Source organism: Poecilia reticulata, chromosome 4 (assembly GCF_904066995.2).
Source record: "Poecilia reticulata chromosome 4, P_reticulata-male-v2, whole genome shotgun sequence".
In the NCBI taxonomy this organism is placed as follows: Eukaryota; Metazoa; Chordata; class Actinopteri; order Cyprinodontiformes; family Poeciliidae; genus Poecilia; species Poecilia reticulata.
Genome location: NC_088833.1, coordinates 25,224,727 through 25,242,315, shown reverse-complemented (window position 1 = coordinate 25,242,315; position 17,589 = coordinate 25,224,727). Strand labels below are relative to the sequence as shown.

At 40.1% G+C, this 17,589-nt stretch overlaps 2 protein-coding genes across 5 annotated transcripts in view; one reads left to right on the top strand and one right to left on the bottom strand.

Annotated features, from left to right (window-relative positions):
• LOC103463819 (capping protein, Arp2/3 and myosin-I linker protein 3-like) overlaps positions 1 to 562 on the bottom strand; it is a 40,610-nt gene extending 40,048 nt beyond the window's left edge. For all 3 annotated transcript variants that reach the window (XM_008407424.3, XM_008407425.3, XM_081606552.1), the window contains exon 1: positions 404 to 562. In XM_008407424.3, the coding sequence (XP_008405646.2) occupies positions 404 to 461 (58 nt within the window). In that variant the 5' untranslated portion in view covers positions 462 to 562. The remainder of the gene's footprint in view (positions 1 to 403) is intronic.
• Positions 563 to 786: 224 nt separating this feature from the next.
• On the top strand, positions 787 to 16,478 carry LOC103463818 (GTPase IMAP family member 8-like). 2 transcript variants are annotated; one of them, XM_081606553.1, is made up of 10 exons: positions 787 to 5,362; positions 5,453 to 5,551; positions 5,758 to 5,808; positions 6,646 to 6,727; positions 6,809 to 10,017; positions 12,463 to 13,182; positions 13,945 to 14,643; positions 14,757 to 15,530; positions 15,611 to 15,784; positions 15,869 to 16,478. In XM_081606553.1, the coding sequence occupies exons 5-10, from the start codon at positions 9,990 to 9,992 to the stop codon at positions 16,078 to 16,080; spliced, it is 2,607 nt and encodes an 868-aa protein (XP_081462679.1). In that variant the 5' UTR covers positions 787 to 5,362; positions 5,453 to 5,551; positions 5,758 to 5,808; positions 6,646 to 6,727; positions 6,809 to 9,989; the 3' UTR covers positions 16,081 to 16,478. The 2 variants fall into 2 exon arrangements, with proteins under 2 accessions (XP_081462679.1, XP_081462680.1); XM_081606554.1 differs by lacking the exons at positions 787 to 5,362; positions 5,453 to 5,551 and having other exon boundaries at positions 5,660 to 5,808.
• The last annotated feature ends 1,111 nt before the right edge of the window (positions 16,479 to 17,589 follow it).

Here is a 17,589-nt window from a genome sequence, read left to right as displayed (position 1 = left end):
TAATTTCCACAACGCCCCTTTTTTCCCCTCTCTGGCCTAAGGCTTGTTATTATTATTATTATTATTATTATTATTATTTAATTTTTTCTACTGCCTCATCCTGTAAGAAGGGCTCACTTAAAGAAAAGCATCATCTGTCTTCTACGCTGTGAACGATTCGCCGTCACATCAATTATTACTTCCCCATGCCCTGATAATGAAACCGCCAGCCCCGGAAAGCTTCGGGACAAAACATGAAGGTGTAGCTCATGACGAGCATCCGATGCGTCGGCTCGGTCTCAGCCTCCGACAGCCGCGCGGAGGGGAGAAAAAAAAAAGAAAAGCATCCCGAGAACTGACCGCACGCGCGCCCCGGCCGCACGAGGGGCATCATTTCAGGAGCTAAACAACGGAGAGGACCCACCTGTCATATCCTTGGTCACACTGACGAAACCAAAGGCTGAGATCTCTTTAGAAGCCATGTCTGCTCCTCTCTCCTACCGCCACCCCGCTTCCTCTCTCCTCCACCTCTTCCCCGCTGGACCTCTCTCTTTCTTTCTCTCCTGCCCTCCCTCCCTCCCTTCCTCTCTCTCCCTCCCTCTCTCTCTATCAACGGACTGTGAGGATGCTCTCTCTCCCAGGCATTCCAGCAGAGCATCCGACTGGCCGCTTCCTGGAAGAGAACCTGGGGAGACTGGGATGTAAGAGAAAGGGGAGGTGGTGGAGGGATGAATAATGGTGATGATGATGGTGGTGGTGAGGAGAAGAAGGAGGAGGAGGCGGGGATCACTGAGCCATGAGCAGGCTGCTGTGGATACCTGTGAGAACAGACACTGGCCTGAAGTTGGGAATTTAATTGGAAAGGAGAAGGAATGAGAACAGGAGGAGGCAATTAAAAACAAAAATATCTACATAATGCGTAAATTCACATTTTTGGTGGGGCGCCTCCATGAAGTTTTGGGAAGAAGTGGCCAGAATTCTGTATATAAAATCCACCTGCCAATTGTAACATTAAACATGTTAATTGTAACATTTTTAATGTTACAATTAAAAAATGTTTAATTGTAACATTTTTAATTGTAACAAAAATGTTACAATTAAAAACCTCTCGGGACAGACAAGACAAATAGGTTCTAGTGATATGCAATTAAATAGAGTCCATTTTCATCCAATGAAATCAATACCAGCTGCGAAAGCACCACCATTAACTCTATCCACAAAGGAAAAAAATAAACGTCTAAATATAGAATCACTGCAACAGGGGTACTTTCTATGGCAGAGCAAAAAGTAAGATGATTGCAAATAGTGGAGAGCAGGAGGAGACAACATCAGTAAGATGAACAATTTAAAAATTAGTCCTGATTTATCTGAATTTATTTTATTTAAACCTCTTGTTTCCTGTGCTAAACATGTTAATTATCGTCTAGCAGAGCAAAATCTACTAATCTAAAGAAAATCCTTCACATCTGAAATATTTGGGAAGCAGCTAACGGTGGACCAGAGTTGACATCAGATAGATTATTAATAACTTGTCTTATCTTTTTATTTTTGTCTCTGATCATGGTGGCTGTGTTATTTAGCGTTAATTGAAGTAAAAGAGAAATAAAACAGACCCAGTAACTAAAGCATCTGGAACCTATACTGTTAGCTGCTAATATGCTAACGCTAATGACAGAAGACATTAATCAGGCTGGGATGATGGTAGTTTAGGCGCGCCTCTTGTTTTCGACGGCATGCTAACCCGATAACTCTGCTACAAAATGTGCATCTCTTACATGCAGGAGGCCAGACTAAAGGACGTTTTTCTGATATGGGACACATCACACTGATGGCTTTATCTGTTGACGTAAAGGTTCTTAAATGCATGACTTATGGCGTCTCAGACATAGGTCAATTTTATGCTTCATTCGGACGTACCCGTGACGTTGATGGAGAGAGGCCCTGGTGTGTTCGCAGTAAATATTTGTCATTTGCTCGAGACCGAGTGGTACATCAAGAAATTTATAATCCAAATGCTTCAACATGGCACATTGCCATAAGAACCTGTATTAAGGTTGAGATACAGACTAAATTATGTTAAATAAACCTGCCGTGGAATAGAAGAAAATATTAAGCAATGACGTTATTTGCTGCGGGCGGGAGGCATGATTAATAGTTCAGTGGTTGCTGTAATGTAATGGTGTGATGGGAAATCTTAATCCTGTCATGCACATGGATCTTACTTTGCCAGCTAAGCGTTTCTTTTCCTAAAAACGGTGCAAAACGAATACCAGTGAGCTCCCTGTAGATTTTAGACACAAAGTTATCAAACTAGTGCGTGTAGCCAAGGTTGATTTTAACTTAAGAGACTGAAACGTCAGTTTTTCAAAGAGTACAGCTTAAAAAGGGGCCTCAAGAGGCATTTTAAACAAATGCTTTAAAATACCGTAGATCACAGAACCTGTTGTAAAGGAACTACAATTAAATAACGCACTTAAATAGTGCAAAAAAAAAAACAAAGCTTTTCAAGAATTTTACACACACCAAACACAGAAATGCATAAATCATAAACAATAGCAGCTTGTGGTCATAAACCTCCCTGGTTTATGGTTTGAAAGTTGCCAGTTTGTTTCTGTAAATGTGTGTGGACTTTGATGGACTTTGATGGACTCGTCAAAAATTATATTGAATATTTTGACTTTGAGTGTTGACATGCTCAGTACTCCAATAAACCAGTACAGCTAGCTTGTGACCAAGAGTATCCGAGCTGATAAGTACAAGAAAGGATGTTTGAAATTTTGTGAAAAGCATCCGTGGAGAAATGCTCAACACGAGGAAGATATTGGGTTTGAAGGAAGATAAATCAAATAATATATGGTACAGGATACATGAGTGAGGGGAAATAATGTATTTAATGCAGCCCTATTGAAGTTAAAATCTTTGAGTTTTTCCTAGAGGAACAGGAAAAATCCTTTTGGCCTCGATCTCAAAAATAAAAATGTCGGCCCTGATGAATGGCGTTGATGCTGTATCGATAAAATAACACTGCAATAAAGGTAAACATTCAGTTGTTTTTGTAATGCAACAAGGCAGACGGTTTCATACCGAAGTTATTGCAACAAGCAGACTTTTTGTCAGCTTCGGAAAATTGTTGCCTTTCATTTCGCCTAGGTTTATTGTTCACTCAATGCCTTATTCATGTGCATTAACGTTTTCAGTAGACATCTGTTTTATGGAAGGATCCAAAAGAAACAAAACAACAATCAACATCACAGGAACAGAGGCTTATCTTTATCTGAATACAATACCTCACAATGGGTTTTTTATCATTTTGTCACGTCATTGAATCTTAGTGGGATTTTATTTGGTAGCTATATCAATTTTTTAAAATGACTGCTTTCAAATTATTGTGAAGCTTAATTCTCAAGTCATGTCATAGATTCTCATTTGGATTCACCTGTGGGCTCTTTCTGAGACACGAGTAAGCTCCGATTTAAACCGTTACATCGTAGCGCCGGCTGTACGCTTTGGGTCATTATCCAGTTAGATGGTGCACTTCTGCTTACTCCTCAGTCTTTTGCAGCCTCTAACAGCTTTTCCTCCAGAATCGCTCTCTAATTAACTCCACCTGTCTTCACTATCAACTGGCCAATTTTAATTGTCCTTACTGAAGAAACACATCCCCAATATAACCAAACAGTCCACTAGTTCTTCGTATTATTATTCATCCAAGCTTAAACACGTTTAGCAGAGTTTTTGTTTCTGACATTGTACTGGTTGCACTTCTTGAGTTGCAGCAGCAAGGCCGTATTCCCAACAGAGTCTGTCAATGTGCGACAATTGACTGGACCTGAGATGGTTTGTCGATCCACCCCCTGTCTGTATGTCGACTTGTCACCTTACCGGATCAGACCAATGACAGTGGTGTGTCATCTGCAAAGTTCAAGAGTTTCACAGACAGGCCAGCCAAGACGCAATCATTTGTGTCCAGAAGGAAAAAGACTGGGATGAAAACACACCCCTGGGGAGCGCCGGTGCTGGGAAAAGACACACCCAGTGCACAATGTGTATTGTTTTGCTCTTTTCGTGCAGATGACTTACCTCATTCCTTCATTTGCAGCATTTCCAGGCTATAGATAAGCCAGTGAAAACAGTGAAAATGTCAAATTGCTGGATAATCGATGGCTGCTTGTGCTATGGCTCGAAATCTGAGCTCCCTGCCCTGTGCCTGTGCACGGTTCTCCTGTCACACGGCTGCGTTGCTAACTAGTTGACAGAGGAAGGAAACGTCTCCACCAAGATGACCATCTCAATCTGCGGTCTGCTGTGACAGTCCCTCCTCCACACAGATACAGTCAGGGTCTCTCTCACAGCTTCATGAATCGGGCAGGTTTATAGAAAAAAACAAACAAAAAAACAAACATAACGGCTACTGGAAATTACTGCTTATTTCATATTTGTTATGTTTAGCTTTGTTCAACAAGGAAATGAGGCGCAAATCAAACGTTGGAGATTTTAGGCTTGGTGGCGGAAACACCGTGGTAGATGTCTTGCTGCTGGGTGAGTATCAAAAATGACCTTTCTTATCAATGCACACCTTTTAAAAAAAAGCCTCTGCTGTGCATTAATCTCCTTATGCTTGTAGTCATAAAAAAAAAAGTTCTTGTGGATTCAGCTCTCTTTCTGTATGGCATGCAAATAGCAGTAGTATGGTATTTAGGGTTATAAATTTAACCAGGCTATTACCCCTGCTGCACGGACTTTCGGGCAGTGCTAAATTAAAATGATGTGCCCCGGCCAGAATCCGGACGGGGCAAATGGAAACGATGTGGACACGGCTGCCAAATCGTTGCGTCTGAACCTTTTGCTACCGTGTGTCAAAACTTTGTGATCGTCCCAGCACTGTGCAACACTGCTGTACGACGTGGGCGTCTTTAGCAGGAAAATACAGCAAATATGTGTACATTCCTTGTGCTCCCACGGGGAGGATAACAGTCTAAACAGCCTCATTAAGGAATGGGAAGCTGGGCACGCCGACGTGCCTGTGTAGTAGCGCTGTGACTCTGAGAGGAAGGTAAAAATGCAGCCTCCGTGGTCTTCAAAGTGCTGTCTTGGCAGAGCGAGGGATTGTTATGCTTCACAAACGAAGGCATTTTCCTCTTAGATCTTTTCGTCTCGCCTTTAATTAAGGACTTTTAAAACGTTGCTTTTTGTTACGTAGCTCAAAATCAACCTTGTGAATCTGCTCTGGCTTTGGATGTGTGAAGGATCCGAGCTGCTGACTGTGATCTCGTGGAAAGAAAACCTGTTGTAGATTATGAAGAGATGCGTTTGTGTGAAACAGTTTCTGTATGTGTTTTAGGTGTGTCCGCGTTCTTCATTCTCCATGTTGCTGCACTCGAAGGTAAGAAATTCAGGTGAAGTATAGGCTGCACCCATCTGTCATGCACAAGCAAGAAAAAGAGACCACAGCGATGTTTTTCTGCCCCTTAAGAGCCCAGGGTGTGCCTGTGGCCGAACGGCTCAGAAATCAAAGTGGAGCAGAAAGGCAGCAACATCAGCATGGAGGGGTGTGTCACGCTCAATGGGTCAGGTAAGCAGCTAGCAGGTTAGCCATCATGTTTCTTCTGACCACACAACAACCGAAAGGATGTGGAAAACTAGAGGCAAACATGTAGAAAAATGAGTTGTATGGGTCAGGTCAGCTGTTTGGCTTTTTTAAAATTTTTGTTCAGTTTTTCATTAACATATTTAGTCAATACTGATAAATAACCGCTTGTTTTTTTGTGTTTTTTTTAGATCTTCCAGGCAACTTTACATCAAAAGATGGGACAGAAGCCTCCACAAATGGTAACATCTTATGAAATATTGGCGTTATACCCGTCAACTGATAATAAGAAAACAAAATAAAACACAAGAGTTTGATGTATATAGAATGCTAAGTATTAAAAAGTGTTGACAGTAGGTCAGATTCATTGTAGTTACCAAAGTGAAAACTGTTTAAATGTTTCAAGTGCAACATTTAAAAAGAAAACATAAACCTGAGTTCCTGTACATTTATATAACTTTAGCTGCTAGATGTGTTTACTTTAAATTTAATATTTACTAAGGAGTATATAGTGCACTCAAAAGGATGTATGGATAATGATTTAATATGAAAACATCTTATAAATAAAAATATATATGAATGTTACCTGAATTAATGAACATGAAAAATAAACCCAGCTACCCTGATGTTGGACCCTCTTCAAGCAATCGTCATGTCGGGGTGAGCAACTTTTCACCAGCACAGACAGAGCTTCTGCACTGTGCAGCATAAAATTAAATAATGCTATTATTGAGTGACCGAAGCAGCACTTGTATAAATCTTGTATAAAGGCATTGATCAGGTTATATTACATTCGTAAGCAACCAACACTGGAGCATGACTTACCTGAAGCCTTCGTGTGCCACTGAAACAGGGCCAATCATATGGTGGCAATTGTATTATTGAACTGACTGACCTTGATTTTCAGTCTAGTCAAAGTCTAATAGTGTTATAATGCAACCATCCTGTAAACTGGTTACAGTCCCAAAAGGCTACATCAGCTTGATTTTTATTTTTTATTTTATAATATTTTGCAAATAAAGTAGAATTTACTTTTAACAGTGTTTTCTAACAAAAGTAAAATTCCTGCTCTGTATCAGGTGCGTGGATATGGATTGTTGTGTCGTGCTCTGTTGTTCTTCTGCTCCTGATTCCTCTAATTTGTTTCATTCAGCGCAACAGGTACAGTAACGTTCTCCTCTGCCAACCCCACCTCCTGCAGCCTGTTGGTTGAATTTTAGTTTTCTCTTCTTTTTCTCAAAGACGCCGGATGTTTTCCTCTCGGAGCTTCTGGCCACTTTCTAAAGAGAGCGTCCCAGCAGTGCCGCCACCTGTGACCAAACAGGATGCGACGGAGGTGCAGTGGGACTTGTCCTGGATGGAGATGTCCAATCTGTTAGATAAGCAGCTTTATCCTGGCACATAGAAGGTCACCCAGAGATCATGAACAGCTAGTTCATTTTGTGGGACAATCAGTCGCAGCATCCACTCACTGACAAAAAAAAAGCTAATTGCACAGAAGAAATGGTTTAGTTAGTAGCAGATTGGTACTTGTAAGTTGTTCAGCAGTTACTGGAGCACCTGACAGTAAGTCAGAATAGTGGGGAAAGGTCTCTAGACACAAACAGCACATCATAGATGAGTTATAAGGACTTGACCTTGACTAATGGGGTTTAAACTGTGGGCTTTGAATGAGGCTGAGTGGTCACATTGTCACATTACATTATTCATAACTCCTAAATATGTGGGTTTAATAGTTTTTGAGACCTACTATTTAAAAAAAAAAAGTAAACAAATACACTAAAATTCTGAATTGGTCTTCGTTTTACGTTGAGAAGCATCTCTTGAGTGACGCCTGCCTTATTTCCTATTAGAAAATAAAACTTTCTTGGTTATATGAAAACAATTTTACATTGAAATCTACCAGCAGTTTTGAGCATAACTGTAGATGCTTTAGGTAAAAGTCGCAGTGGTCAGATGTCGGACCGAGTGGCCTTCTGTGGGTATCCACAGACATCGTGAAGATTCAAGCGACGTCAAACAGACCTCGCCAAAGGGAGAACGCCATTCCATCTGCACCTGCCATCTTACTGTGTATAATATATGACACTTTCTGGAGACTGATATAAACCATCAGGCCTGGATTGATGAAGATCGGCTTCCTATCGTTGGGCTTTTCCAAAGGGATCAGCCCTGACAATGTTGCACCAAGACATGCCGACCTTACGCTCAGCATCATAGGGTAGAGAGCCAAAGGCTGTGGCCTGAGGTCACCTCTGACCCCTCTTACGGCTTTGCAGAGGTGTAATCAGAATAATCATGTCTTCGAGTTAACAGAAAGAAAAGTAAAAAGTCTTCAGGCGATTTCATAAATATTCAGTCCGACTACTTTGCATATTCAGTAACTTTCCAAGAAAAAAAAAAGAGAGAATAGCCCTCGGGTTTTAGGTAACTGAAAGCGTTCAGAACTGCTTTCTGAATATCTGATGTTCAAGATAAGCTATGAGGAGGAAATTAGAATGATAAAGTCACAGTTGTATTGATAAGCTGATGGGAATACACAAGTGAGGAATCGTTGTCACTGCAGCGCTTCACGCCGTCCCGTCAACGTTAAACGAGAAAGAAAATATGCCTGAATATTTTTCACAAATACCGGCGTGGGGATTTGAGGGATCCTGATAGCGCCATGTCCAGGCAGCTGCATAGCGTATCCCCTGCCTCGTTTCCAAATGCAATGCCCAGCCGTAAGCAGCATAATGCGAGGCGTTACCGTGGATATGAACTCTGACACCGTGGCGTTCTGCTGGACCACCATCACTGTGCTTGTTTTACTAACTCTACTTCTTAACCGACCTGATTTTGTAGCCGTTGCATAAACGTGATAAGACCTTGAACACATCTGGTTTTATGTCGTTTACACCACGCTATCTGGGTGATTCACTTTATTTCTGTCAGTGAGTGAATTCTGCATATTTACAGATTTAAAAGCAGAGAGTGCTGCAGAACTTCAAGGGCATTACAGTCTTGTATTTTAAAATATATATATATATTATTATTCCTCTTATTTAATACAGTTCATTAAATGATGGACAGAAAAAAATATGTTTAACTAAAAGCAAACATGCATACATTGAGTTAAAAAAAGAAGCTATTTTGTTCTTTTGAAACATGTTTATTTTTGCTTTAACTTTCTTTTTCCTTTCTTTTTGTGCTTGAAATGGACTAAGTTGTTTTAGACACATGATCAGTGTCAGCTTCCAAACCTCCTCTAGTGCCAGATTGATAAAAATATTGTTGAAATATCCCTTTATTTCAGGAACTTTATTACTACAGTTAAACTACACACAGATGAATGTCTGAAAGCCAGTATTCATTTAATTATGACGATTCTCCATTTACGGCTGATGAAAACATGGAATATTATATCAGATCAATAAAAACCGGAGATGTGGGCTTAACGGGCAAGTCTTTGACCTGCTCAAAGGTTGTTATTTTCAAAATGTACTTTTAGTCTGCCAAACGAGACTCATCAGGACAGATACTTTCATTTATTGAATATGACCGTACACAAAGAGCCATTCAGCTCAGAACCATGAAAACTAAAATGTAAAATGAAGAATAAACACAAACGGATTAGAATTTAACTTTTCAATATTTAAAATTTCATCCTCCATTCGAATTGTGATTGATCCGATTCTTAGGTTGGAACCTGTTTATTTTATTTGTAATATTCTTCAAAAATAGACCATTTAATAATTCCAGTACAAATGTGCCATAAATGAGTAATGTTGCTAATTCAGGCTAAAAACAATGCATGTCCTGATTTTTGAACTGCTGTCTGGATAACAGAGAAACGTCTGTTGCTTTTCCTTAAGCATAAGCTTGTTTAAGTGCAAAGAATAAATGTTTGTCTTTTGGACATTTTGTTATGTATTTTGACAATGTTTCAAGATTTGGCATGGTTAAGGTTTATACTGGTGCCCTATGGTATAACAAGATGAATAAATGGATGCAAATCTTTGAAAGAAAAAAACAAAACAAAACAAGAAAACATCCAAAATGATAAAGATTTATTTAAAGAATAAAGATGTCATATAGATTTGATCTGGTGGCCTGAACTCATGTCTGATGTCATTTCACCGTTACTGTGAATGTTTCATCTCCTCTTCTCTATCAGGAACATTTGTCCTTTCGCCACCAGTCGGTGTTGATGTTTTTTAAAGTTTGAACAGATAATGAAGAGAACAAACCTGTTCAATTGCATTCCTTTGTGCTCCCTACGTTAGAGGTACTTTTGTTTTTGTTTTCTCATTGCATACAGAGACTGCACAGGTCTGGTAGCAAAATATGCCCCGATACGTTTGACTATTTCTAGCTTTTTAATATTTCTACTCTGACCAGTGCAGAGTAGACCAAAGGACACGATTCAAAAAGAGAAGGCCAGATGGAAGAAAAGATGGGAAGCCATCCTGGTAAGTTAATGAGGACCTGCTGTAGAAAAATAGTTTTTAACTTGTTTGAGCATGCCATAAATCTGCAACCAAAGACGTTTTATGCTGTATAGATGTCGCAGTTGATAGAGTTTGAAAATGTTAAGAAATGTACACAAAACCTAAGAGCAGACATTAGCAGGGAAAAGAAAGTATGAAGGTAAAGAATCTGTGCGTCTGTCTTTCTCACATTCCTTGTTCAACATCTCCCTCAGTCATCAGTCCTCCAGCTGCTGCCCTCAGAACAAAATACAGAATTCAGTATTTAATAAAGATGTGTCAGTAATGTGTCTCTGTTTTTCAGTGAAAAAAAAAGAGATCATGAAATATTCTCAGGTTCAAAAGCTAAGATTTCACATTTTACATTTAAGCTGAATTAAATTCAGCTTAAATTTAATAAGATGAATTATTACATCAAGTACATCTTGGACTTGTTCCTGTATAAGATGTACAGGAACATTTGGCCTGCAGCAGATGGAAACAAAAGTTAGATGCCATCTGCAGTTACGGTAAGCTACATAGCGACAAACTAGTTAGGCTGCATATTTTCTGATCAGAGGACAAAGCCTCAGTTCCCGTAATGTTACAAAAGAAAACTGTGGGACATGAATGTCAAGAGACAGAAAAACAAACACACCTTCAGACTGCTGTGCAGATAATGCAGATCCCTTCACTTTTATCATTCCGAGTAACTATTAACTAAAGTAGGAATAAGTAAAAGTTTGAGTTTTTAGGTATACAATACTGACAAAGATTGCTTGAACTTGGAAAATATTTTAAATCTTTATAAATCTAACATTTTATTTTTCCAGGATATTGTACCAAAAGTTAAATCAAACCTGTCACCATCACTGTTCGATGTTTTTCCTAATTCATGTTCTATAAACAATTTTAAAAAAATGATTTTAGGATTTAATACATTGGACCATTTTTATTTTTTTTTTTAAAGTTCACAGTTAGCTAATTTCCCATCAAAAGCAGAAATTCTCACAGCATGATACTGCCATCACTATACTTCACTATGGAGGTATATTTTTGGCTTAATGAGTTTGCGACATAAACATTGTGTTCATTTTTAGTAACGTTATTCACGGCTGCTTGAAAGATTTTGTTTACTGCTAGCTTGTTGGTGTTATAAAGAATATGGACTTATGTATCTCAGGTATCTATAATTCGATACCTTCTATCTACACAGTAAGACAAGATTAACAGGAGCTGCTTCTTTGGCTGAGTAATTCTGGGCAGATTTGGTTAAGATTTTTATTTTCTCTGTCGCTTGATTTCTCGTTATAGTTCAGGGTTCAGTCTAAAAATGAAACTCCTGCTTCAGTTTCATCACATCTTACTGATTCTCATTAGAGCGCGTGTCTGATGAGTGAAAAATAGCTTTCCCCAGAGCGTTACCTTAGTGTCAGTCTTTTAAAAACATCAAAGTCAGGTTTAGCGACGACTGCGTTTTCAAACCAAAAAGCCTCTCAGCTCGAGGAATATTCAGCCTTTTCTAGGAGGGTCCTTTGTGAATTTGGTCACAAGTAAACACATTACCTTGTAGGTGTCAAACAGGGAATTAAAATAGGACACATCTAATAATGAGCATCATAATGCTAAGTCTAAGGTCATTCTTTATTTTTTTAAGACTTCCTGTTCAGAAGACATTTTTGTAAATCCATTCATGTGATCTTAATCAGAAGCTTCTGAAGATCTCTCCGCTATTTGTCTTTGTTTTTTATTTATTTATTTATTTTTTTTAAATGTTCAGTTCAAACCATCCTCAGAGGGATGTTTTCTGATTTGATAAGCTGCTTAGCTGTGACCTGTAAATCATTCAGGCATAAAATAGGCTGCTAAACCCAAGGGATGAATCAGTGATGTGTTGACACACACAGAGACAGTTTTAAGGCGGATCTTTTAGCATCATAACCAGCAGTGGCACTAATTTTCTCCCATTTATTCAGTTGATTCTGTGAAAAGTAGCAAAGATGATACATTTCAACAGAGATATAACAGTATTTTAGCAGGAGAAACGTGATGAGTGGACATGTTTTAGCTGTAAACCTGACATTCAGCAAAAAATCATGGTTAGGTTGGTGTATCTGTCAGGTTCTTAAGTTAAGATTCCCTTTTTCTTAAAGATTAGACTGTCAGGTACTCATCAATACAGCATCTACTGTTTTATTAGGTCTTTGTTTTTACTTTGTTGTCTTATATTTGAAGCATAGAATTAGATATAACATTAGATAAAACTACACTTCTAAGGTTAAAAAAAAGACTTCAAAAACCTTCAGAAAACCTGAAGGACTACAAATCAAGAACATCTTGAAATGATAGAATAAAGTTGGAGGCAAATTAGAAATTAGAGGTGTTCAGAAACTTTCCACATCAGAGTTAATTGAGCAATAATGTTAGATTTTCTTCCATTTTCCCTAGAGGGGACAGGGAGCGCAACCCTTCCAGAGAAGAGAATCATCCTGATTGGCGGCCGATGGGGAGGCAAGAGCTGGTCTGGTAACACCATCCTGAGGGGGGAAAGTTTCGAATGTGGACGAGCCAGAACGATGAAGGTGGAAGTGAAGCATGGGGAGGTGGAGGGCAGCAGGCTGACCATGGTTGACACTCCTGGGTGGAGTAGCTCTCTCTCCCTCACCGACATCCCAGAGGGGGAAAAGCAAAGTTTTAAACTCTATCCATCCAAGTGTCTGCCTGGTCCGCACGTCTTCCTCCTGGTCGTTCCCATAGACACAGCTTTCTCCCGGGAGCAGAGGACCACGCTGGAGGAGCACATGAAGCTGTTGGGAGAGCGGGTCTGGCGGTTCATCATGGTGCTGTTCACTTGTGGGGACTACCTTGGAGAGAAGACGATAGAGCAGCACATTGAGAGCGAGGGAGATTCGCTCAAGTGGCTGGTGGGGAAGTGTGGGAACAGGTACCATGTGTTCAATAACAAGGACAAGCATGACTTGTGTCAGGTCTCAGGGCTGCTGGAGAAGATGGATGAGATGATGGTGAACAACCGTGGGGCTTTTTACAAAATAGATGAGCAAACTCTTCTGGTCATCACAAGAAAGCAAGAAGATGTCGCCAGGAGTGCGAAAGAGAGACGGACAAAGGCTGAGGAGCAAAGACAGCAGAGGATGAAACTGATTCCAGGTAACAGTGACTATAGCTGCACACAGAAATAGACACAATTCGATGAAATCTAACTACTTACCAAAACATAACAGCTTCACAGTTTTAGTTTTAGATGAAACAGTTTAGTTTTTTCTAAACTGTAGGGATTTAGATGAAATGCCACCTACATTTAATCTAAACTGAAAAAAACATTAAGGAATTATAATTGCCTCATAGAAACAAACTGTCCTTCTGCATGTTGGGGGTAGGGTTACTTCAGATAATTAAAATGTTCAAAAATGTTAGTCTCTGGGGAAGAAATGCAGTTTGATTGAATTCACTGATTCAAACACTTTTTTAAGAAACAAAACCGTGGGGTTTCCCCCAGAAAACTTGCTAAGCCCTAGTGTTTAGGGGACTAGGGCACACATCCTGCAAGCCGCCATGTTTTTGAGTTAAAAACTGTTTAAAGTTAACAGAAAATTAGAAAATATCGCTTGATAGTTATGCGTTATTGGAAGACTGAAAGATTAATACCTAAACACCAACTATAAAGTCTTAAAAAAGGCAATGACTAAAAAAACTCAAATAAATAAACAATGCTAAGCCTGGTGGGGGCACAAGTAAAGCCTGGTTGCCCGCCAGACTTATAAATACACTGTGGGAAACCATGCATTCCTTAGATAAAAAAGGCAGCTTACACTTCTGAGATATGTTCCAGTTCCAGATTAGTCACAGTTTAACACATTAAAACAGTAATATATTTGTTAAATAAATGTTTTTGTATTCGTCTGATAACAGAGGAGAAGAAGTCAATCCCAAAACTCCAAATTATTCTCTTGGGTAGCCGAAATGCTGGGAAGACTTCAGTGGGGAACACTCTCTTCGGTTTAAAAGAACAAGAAGATGGGAAGCGAACAGCAAAGTCGTTGATTCGCAAAGGGTTTGTAGGCAAAACCGACGTCACTCTCGTCGACACGCCGGGTTGGTGGAAAGGCTTCCATGCCCATGACACTCCAGAAGCCATCAAAGAAGAAATAATCAGCAGCATGTTTCTGTGCGTCCCTGGACCACACATCTTCCTGTTAGTGATAGATGCTGATGCATCCTTCCACAACAGGAACTTGAAAGCAGCAACATCCCACCTGGAGCTTCTCGGAGATGGACTCGTGTGGAAACACACGGTGATAGTTTTTACTAGGGGAGACTGGCTGGGGGCAAAATCCATAGAAGAGTACATTGAAGGAGAGGGGGAGGCCCTGCGGTCTTTAGTGGACCTATGTGAGAACAGATATCATGTCATTAACAACAAGAATGCAAGCGATCGCGGACAAATCACAGAACTGATGGAGAAAATCACTGAAACTTTGGCAGAAAACAGTTGGAACTATTTCGCTCCAGACCAGCAACTGCGTGTTGACATTGAAGAAAGACGCAAACGCGTAGAGGAGGCAGCAATGCTGAGGCAAAAACAGGTCAAAGCTATGAGGAGTTCAACAGGTACGTGTCAGTCGTTAAGTAAAACTTTCACTTATATTCAAAAGCCACATTCTGTTGATAAATACTGATTGTCTGTATCAGCTGATCGATTTTCCTGGTTGTTTTCTCCTCAGGCTCCAGGAAAAGGTTGGACATGTTGAGGGTTCTTCTGCTTGGGCAGAAAAGTTCTGGGAAGAGTGCAACAGGAAACACTATCCTGGGTAAAGAAGTGTTTGTGACATGCCAAAACGAAGAGTGCAAGGTAGAAAATGGGACGGCAGACGGTCGACAAGTCACCGTGATCGACACCCCGGGTTGGTGGAGAGACTCGTCCCGCTGGACCGAAGAGGCGGACAAAGAAATGGTTCGAGTTGCGTCTCCGTCTGGTGTCCACGCAGTTCTGCTGGTGGTTCCTCTGAACCCGACATTCAGAGATCCAGACCGAGTTGCTGTGGAAGAACACATGAAGCTTTTTGACATCAGGATCTGGAAACACACAATAGTTGTGTTCACGTATGGAGATAAACTAGCAGACAGGTCCATTGAGGAGCACATTGAGAGGGAGCCTCAGGCTCTGCGTTGGTTGGTGGACCAGTGTGAGAACCGGTACCACTCCATAAATAATATGAAGAAAAGGGATAAGACTCAGGTTGCAGAGTTGTTTGAGAAGATCGAAGAAATCGTGGCAGGAAACGGAGGCCAGCTCTTCTGCCCTGACATGGAAGAGACCCACCAGAGGATCTCTGAGAAAGCCCACAGGAAGCAGCTGAAAAATGTGCTTAAGCGACGTCTGGCGAGTGAGTACCAAAGGAGAGAGCTGGAGCTCTTGCTAGGTTTCAAGGGAACCCTTCTGGAGCTCCAAGCAGACCTCCGAGCGTCTATGGGGACGACTAAATCCAAATCACCCAGTGAGTATACTGCAATGAAGACAAAGATATGTGGTTTACCCCATTGTACATGCGTATAACCAGATTTTTTTTTATGACAGTTGCCGATATGACCAACTTAACAGCCATGTTTACTGGTCAATGGATGACAGACCAAAAGAAAAAGCAGAAAGAATTGGACAGCAAAATCAACCAGGAAATCGAAAGGCTTGATAAGGAAGTACTGAAATCCTCAAATGTTCTTCAGAGCAGCATGGACGTCTTGTTTCCTGAATGTAAGAAAAAAATTATTTAACTTATCAGTTGCTGCATTCACAACAATACTCTTGCTGATAAATGTGCTATTGTTTCCTTTTCAGTGGCAGACCACGGTACAACACAGTCCATCGTTTGTTCTTCGTCAGATCCAAAAGTATCCAGCAGCAACTTTAACAAAGTTCTGGGTTGGCTCGCCAACCTTCACGTCACCACAAATCTGGACAACCAGCTGACCGTCAACTTCTCTGACACATCAGGATACAGATCTGTGCTATCAATTGACTATGACAATGACTCCATCGTAAATGAATAGGGTTATAAAAGACTTTTTCTGTGTTAATGTGGCAAGTGGACAATAAGAATATTGACTCTTAGGTACAATCTACCCAAAGAACAAAATAGCTGAACAGTGACTTTTTCGTCCTGGAGCTAGTGTATTTCTATCTGCTTTTATTTTGAAAGATGCACAACAGATATGTTACTCAGCTAAATGCATAATTTTTACGGTAATTATACAGTTTTATTTTATTTCATTTTATAAAACTGCTGATAAACTTTAAAGGTAACTTATCGAGTCAAAATTATAACATTTCCTTCAAACATAAGAACTATGCTCTATTATATTTTGCTCTTCCTACTTAATAATAACTGAATATCTGTCAAGAAAAATTTTACCAAAATAAACTGAATTGAATCAAACATCATAAAGACAAATGTAATCAAATGAAAATATAGAGGGCAAAAAAAGTACATCTGAATTGTTTTTCTATTTACAAACAAGCAGATCATTACTATTTAACGCCACAGCTTTTCTTTGTCTCCCTTTGACCTCTAAATTCAAAAGAAGTCACTTTCCACAACACTCCAAACACAGAAGTCTCTTCCCTGCCCCAGTGTTGGGGTAGAAAAGGTGCCCACTACTCATCTTTAGCGCTGTGTGGGTCAGGACAGGATGACTGGGTCAGCTTTTTATGCTGTACAGATGTGTTAATCTCTGCTGAGACATGGTCTGCATTTGTAGCCGGCAGTGAAGAAGACAACAAGGTCACTCAGCAGACGACACCAGGAGATGGAGCACAAATGTCCCCAGGACACACAGAGTCTCTCCGTGCAGTACAGTCAACCTCAGTTGATAATGAAGTGTGTCAATGATTATGAGCCACCATGTAATCTTCTTGACACGTTATTATAATTAGCACAAAACTTATTCTGACTGTTAAAACATTGCCTTAACAGTCAGGCATTGGAACTAGTGCGGTGACTTTCTACAGCACAATCAAGTAACTATGTTGCCTTCAGTTGTTACAAAAATACTGTACAGATCAAATCTGACTACAAAGTCAAAAGAAATGTTCATTGTAATTTAACCCCTTGGAATTGGGCCTCTGTCTCTTTAAGAAACTCTTGCTCTTTCCAACACTCCACCTTCAGGAAGTCACATTGCTCAACTATTAGCCCGTTAGCAATGTTTTTACCAATGCTGCACTGAGTAGTATAATGAGCTCAGCTTCACCAGGTGTTATTCACTAATTGCTGCTGGCTAGTCTGAAGGAGCTAAGTGGGGAGTTGCGGGTTATGGCTGCTCTGTGAGGCTTAAGCTCAGAAACTTGGAAGATGCAACTTCGATGAGGAGCTTCATCTTGAAAGCGGGTCTGACCAGGCGGTTTGCGCAGCTGAATGGTTGCCATGGAAAATTCAGACATGGATGAAAGAATCAAAGCAACACCAGGTACGTTTTTGATGCGGGAATAACATTATAACCTGATGCAAAGCTCAAAAAAGACAATTTTACATAATACTACCCCTTTAATTAAACAAATGT

Coding starts and splice junctions, on each gene's coding strand:
- LOC103463818 (XM_081606553.1), top strand. CDS start 9,990: ATGGAAGAAAAGATGGGAAGCCATCCTG. Junction 14,644..14,756: donor AGCTATGAGGAGTTCAACAG/GTACGTGTCAGT, acceptor TTTTCTCCTCAG/GCTCCAGGAAAAGGTTGGAC. Junction 15,531..15,610: donor GACTAAATCCAAATCACCCA/GTGAGTATACTG, acceptor TTTTTATGACAG/TTGCCGATATGACCAACTTA.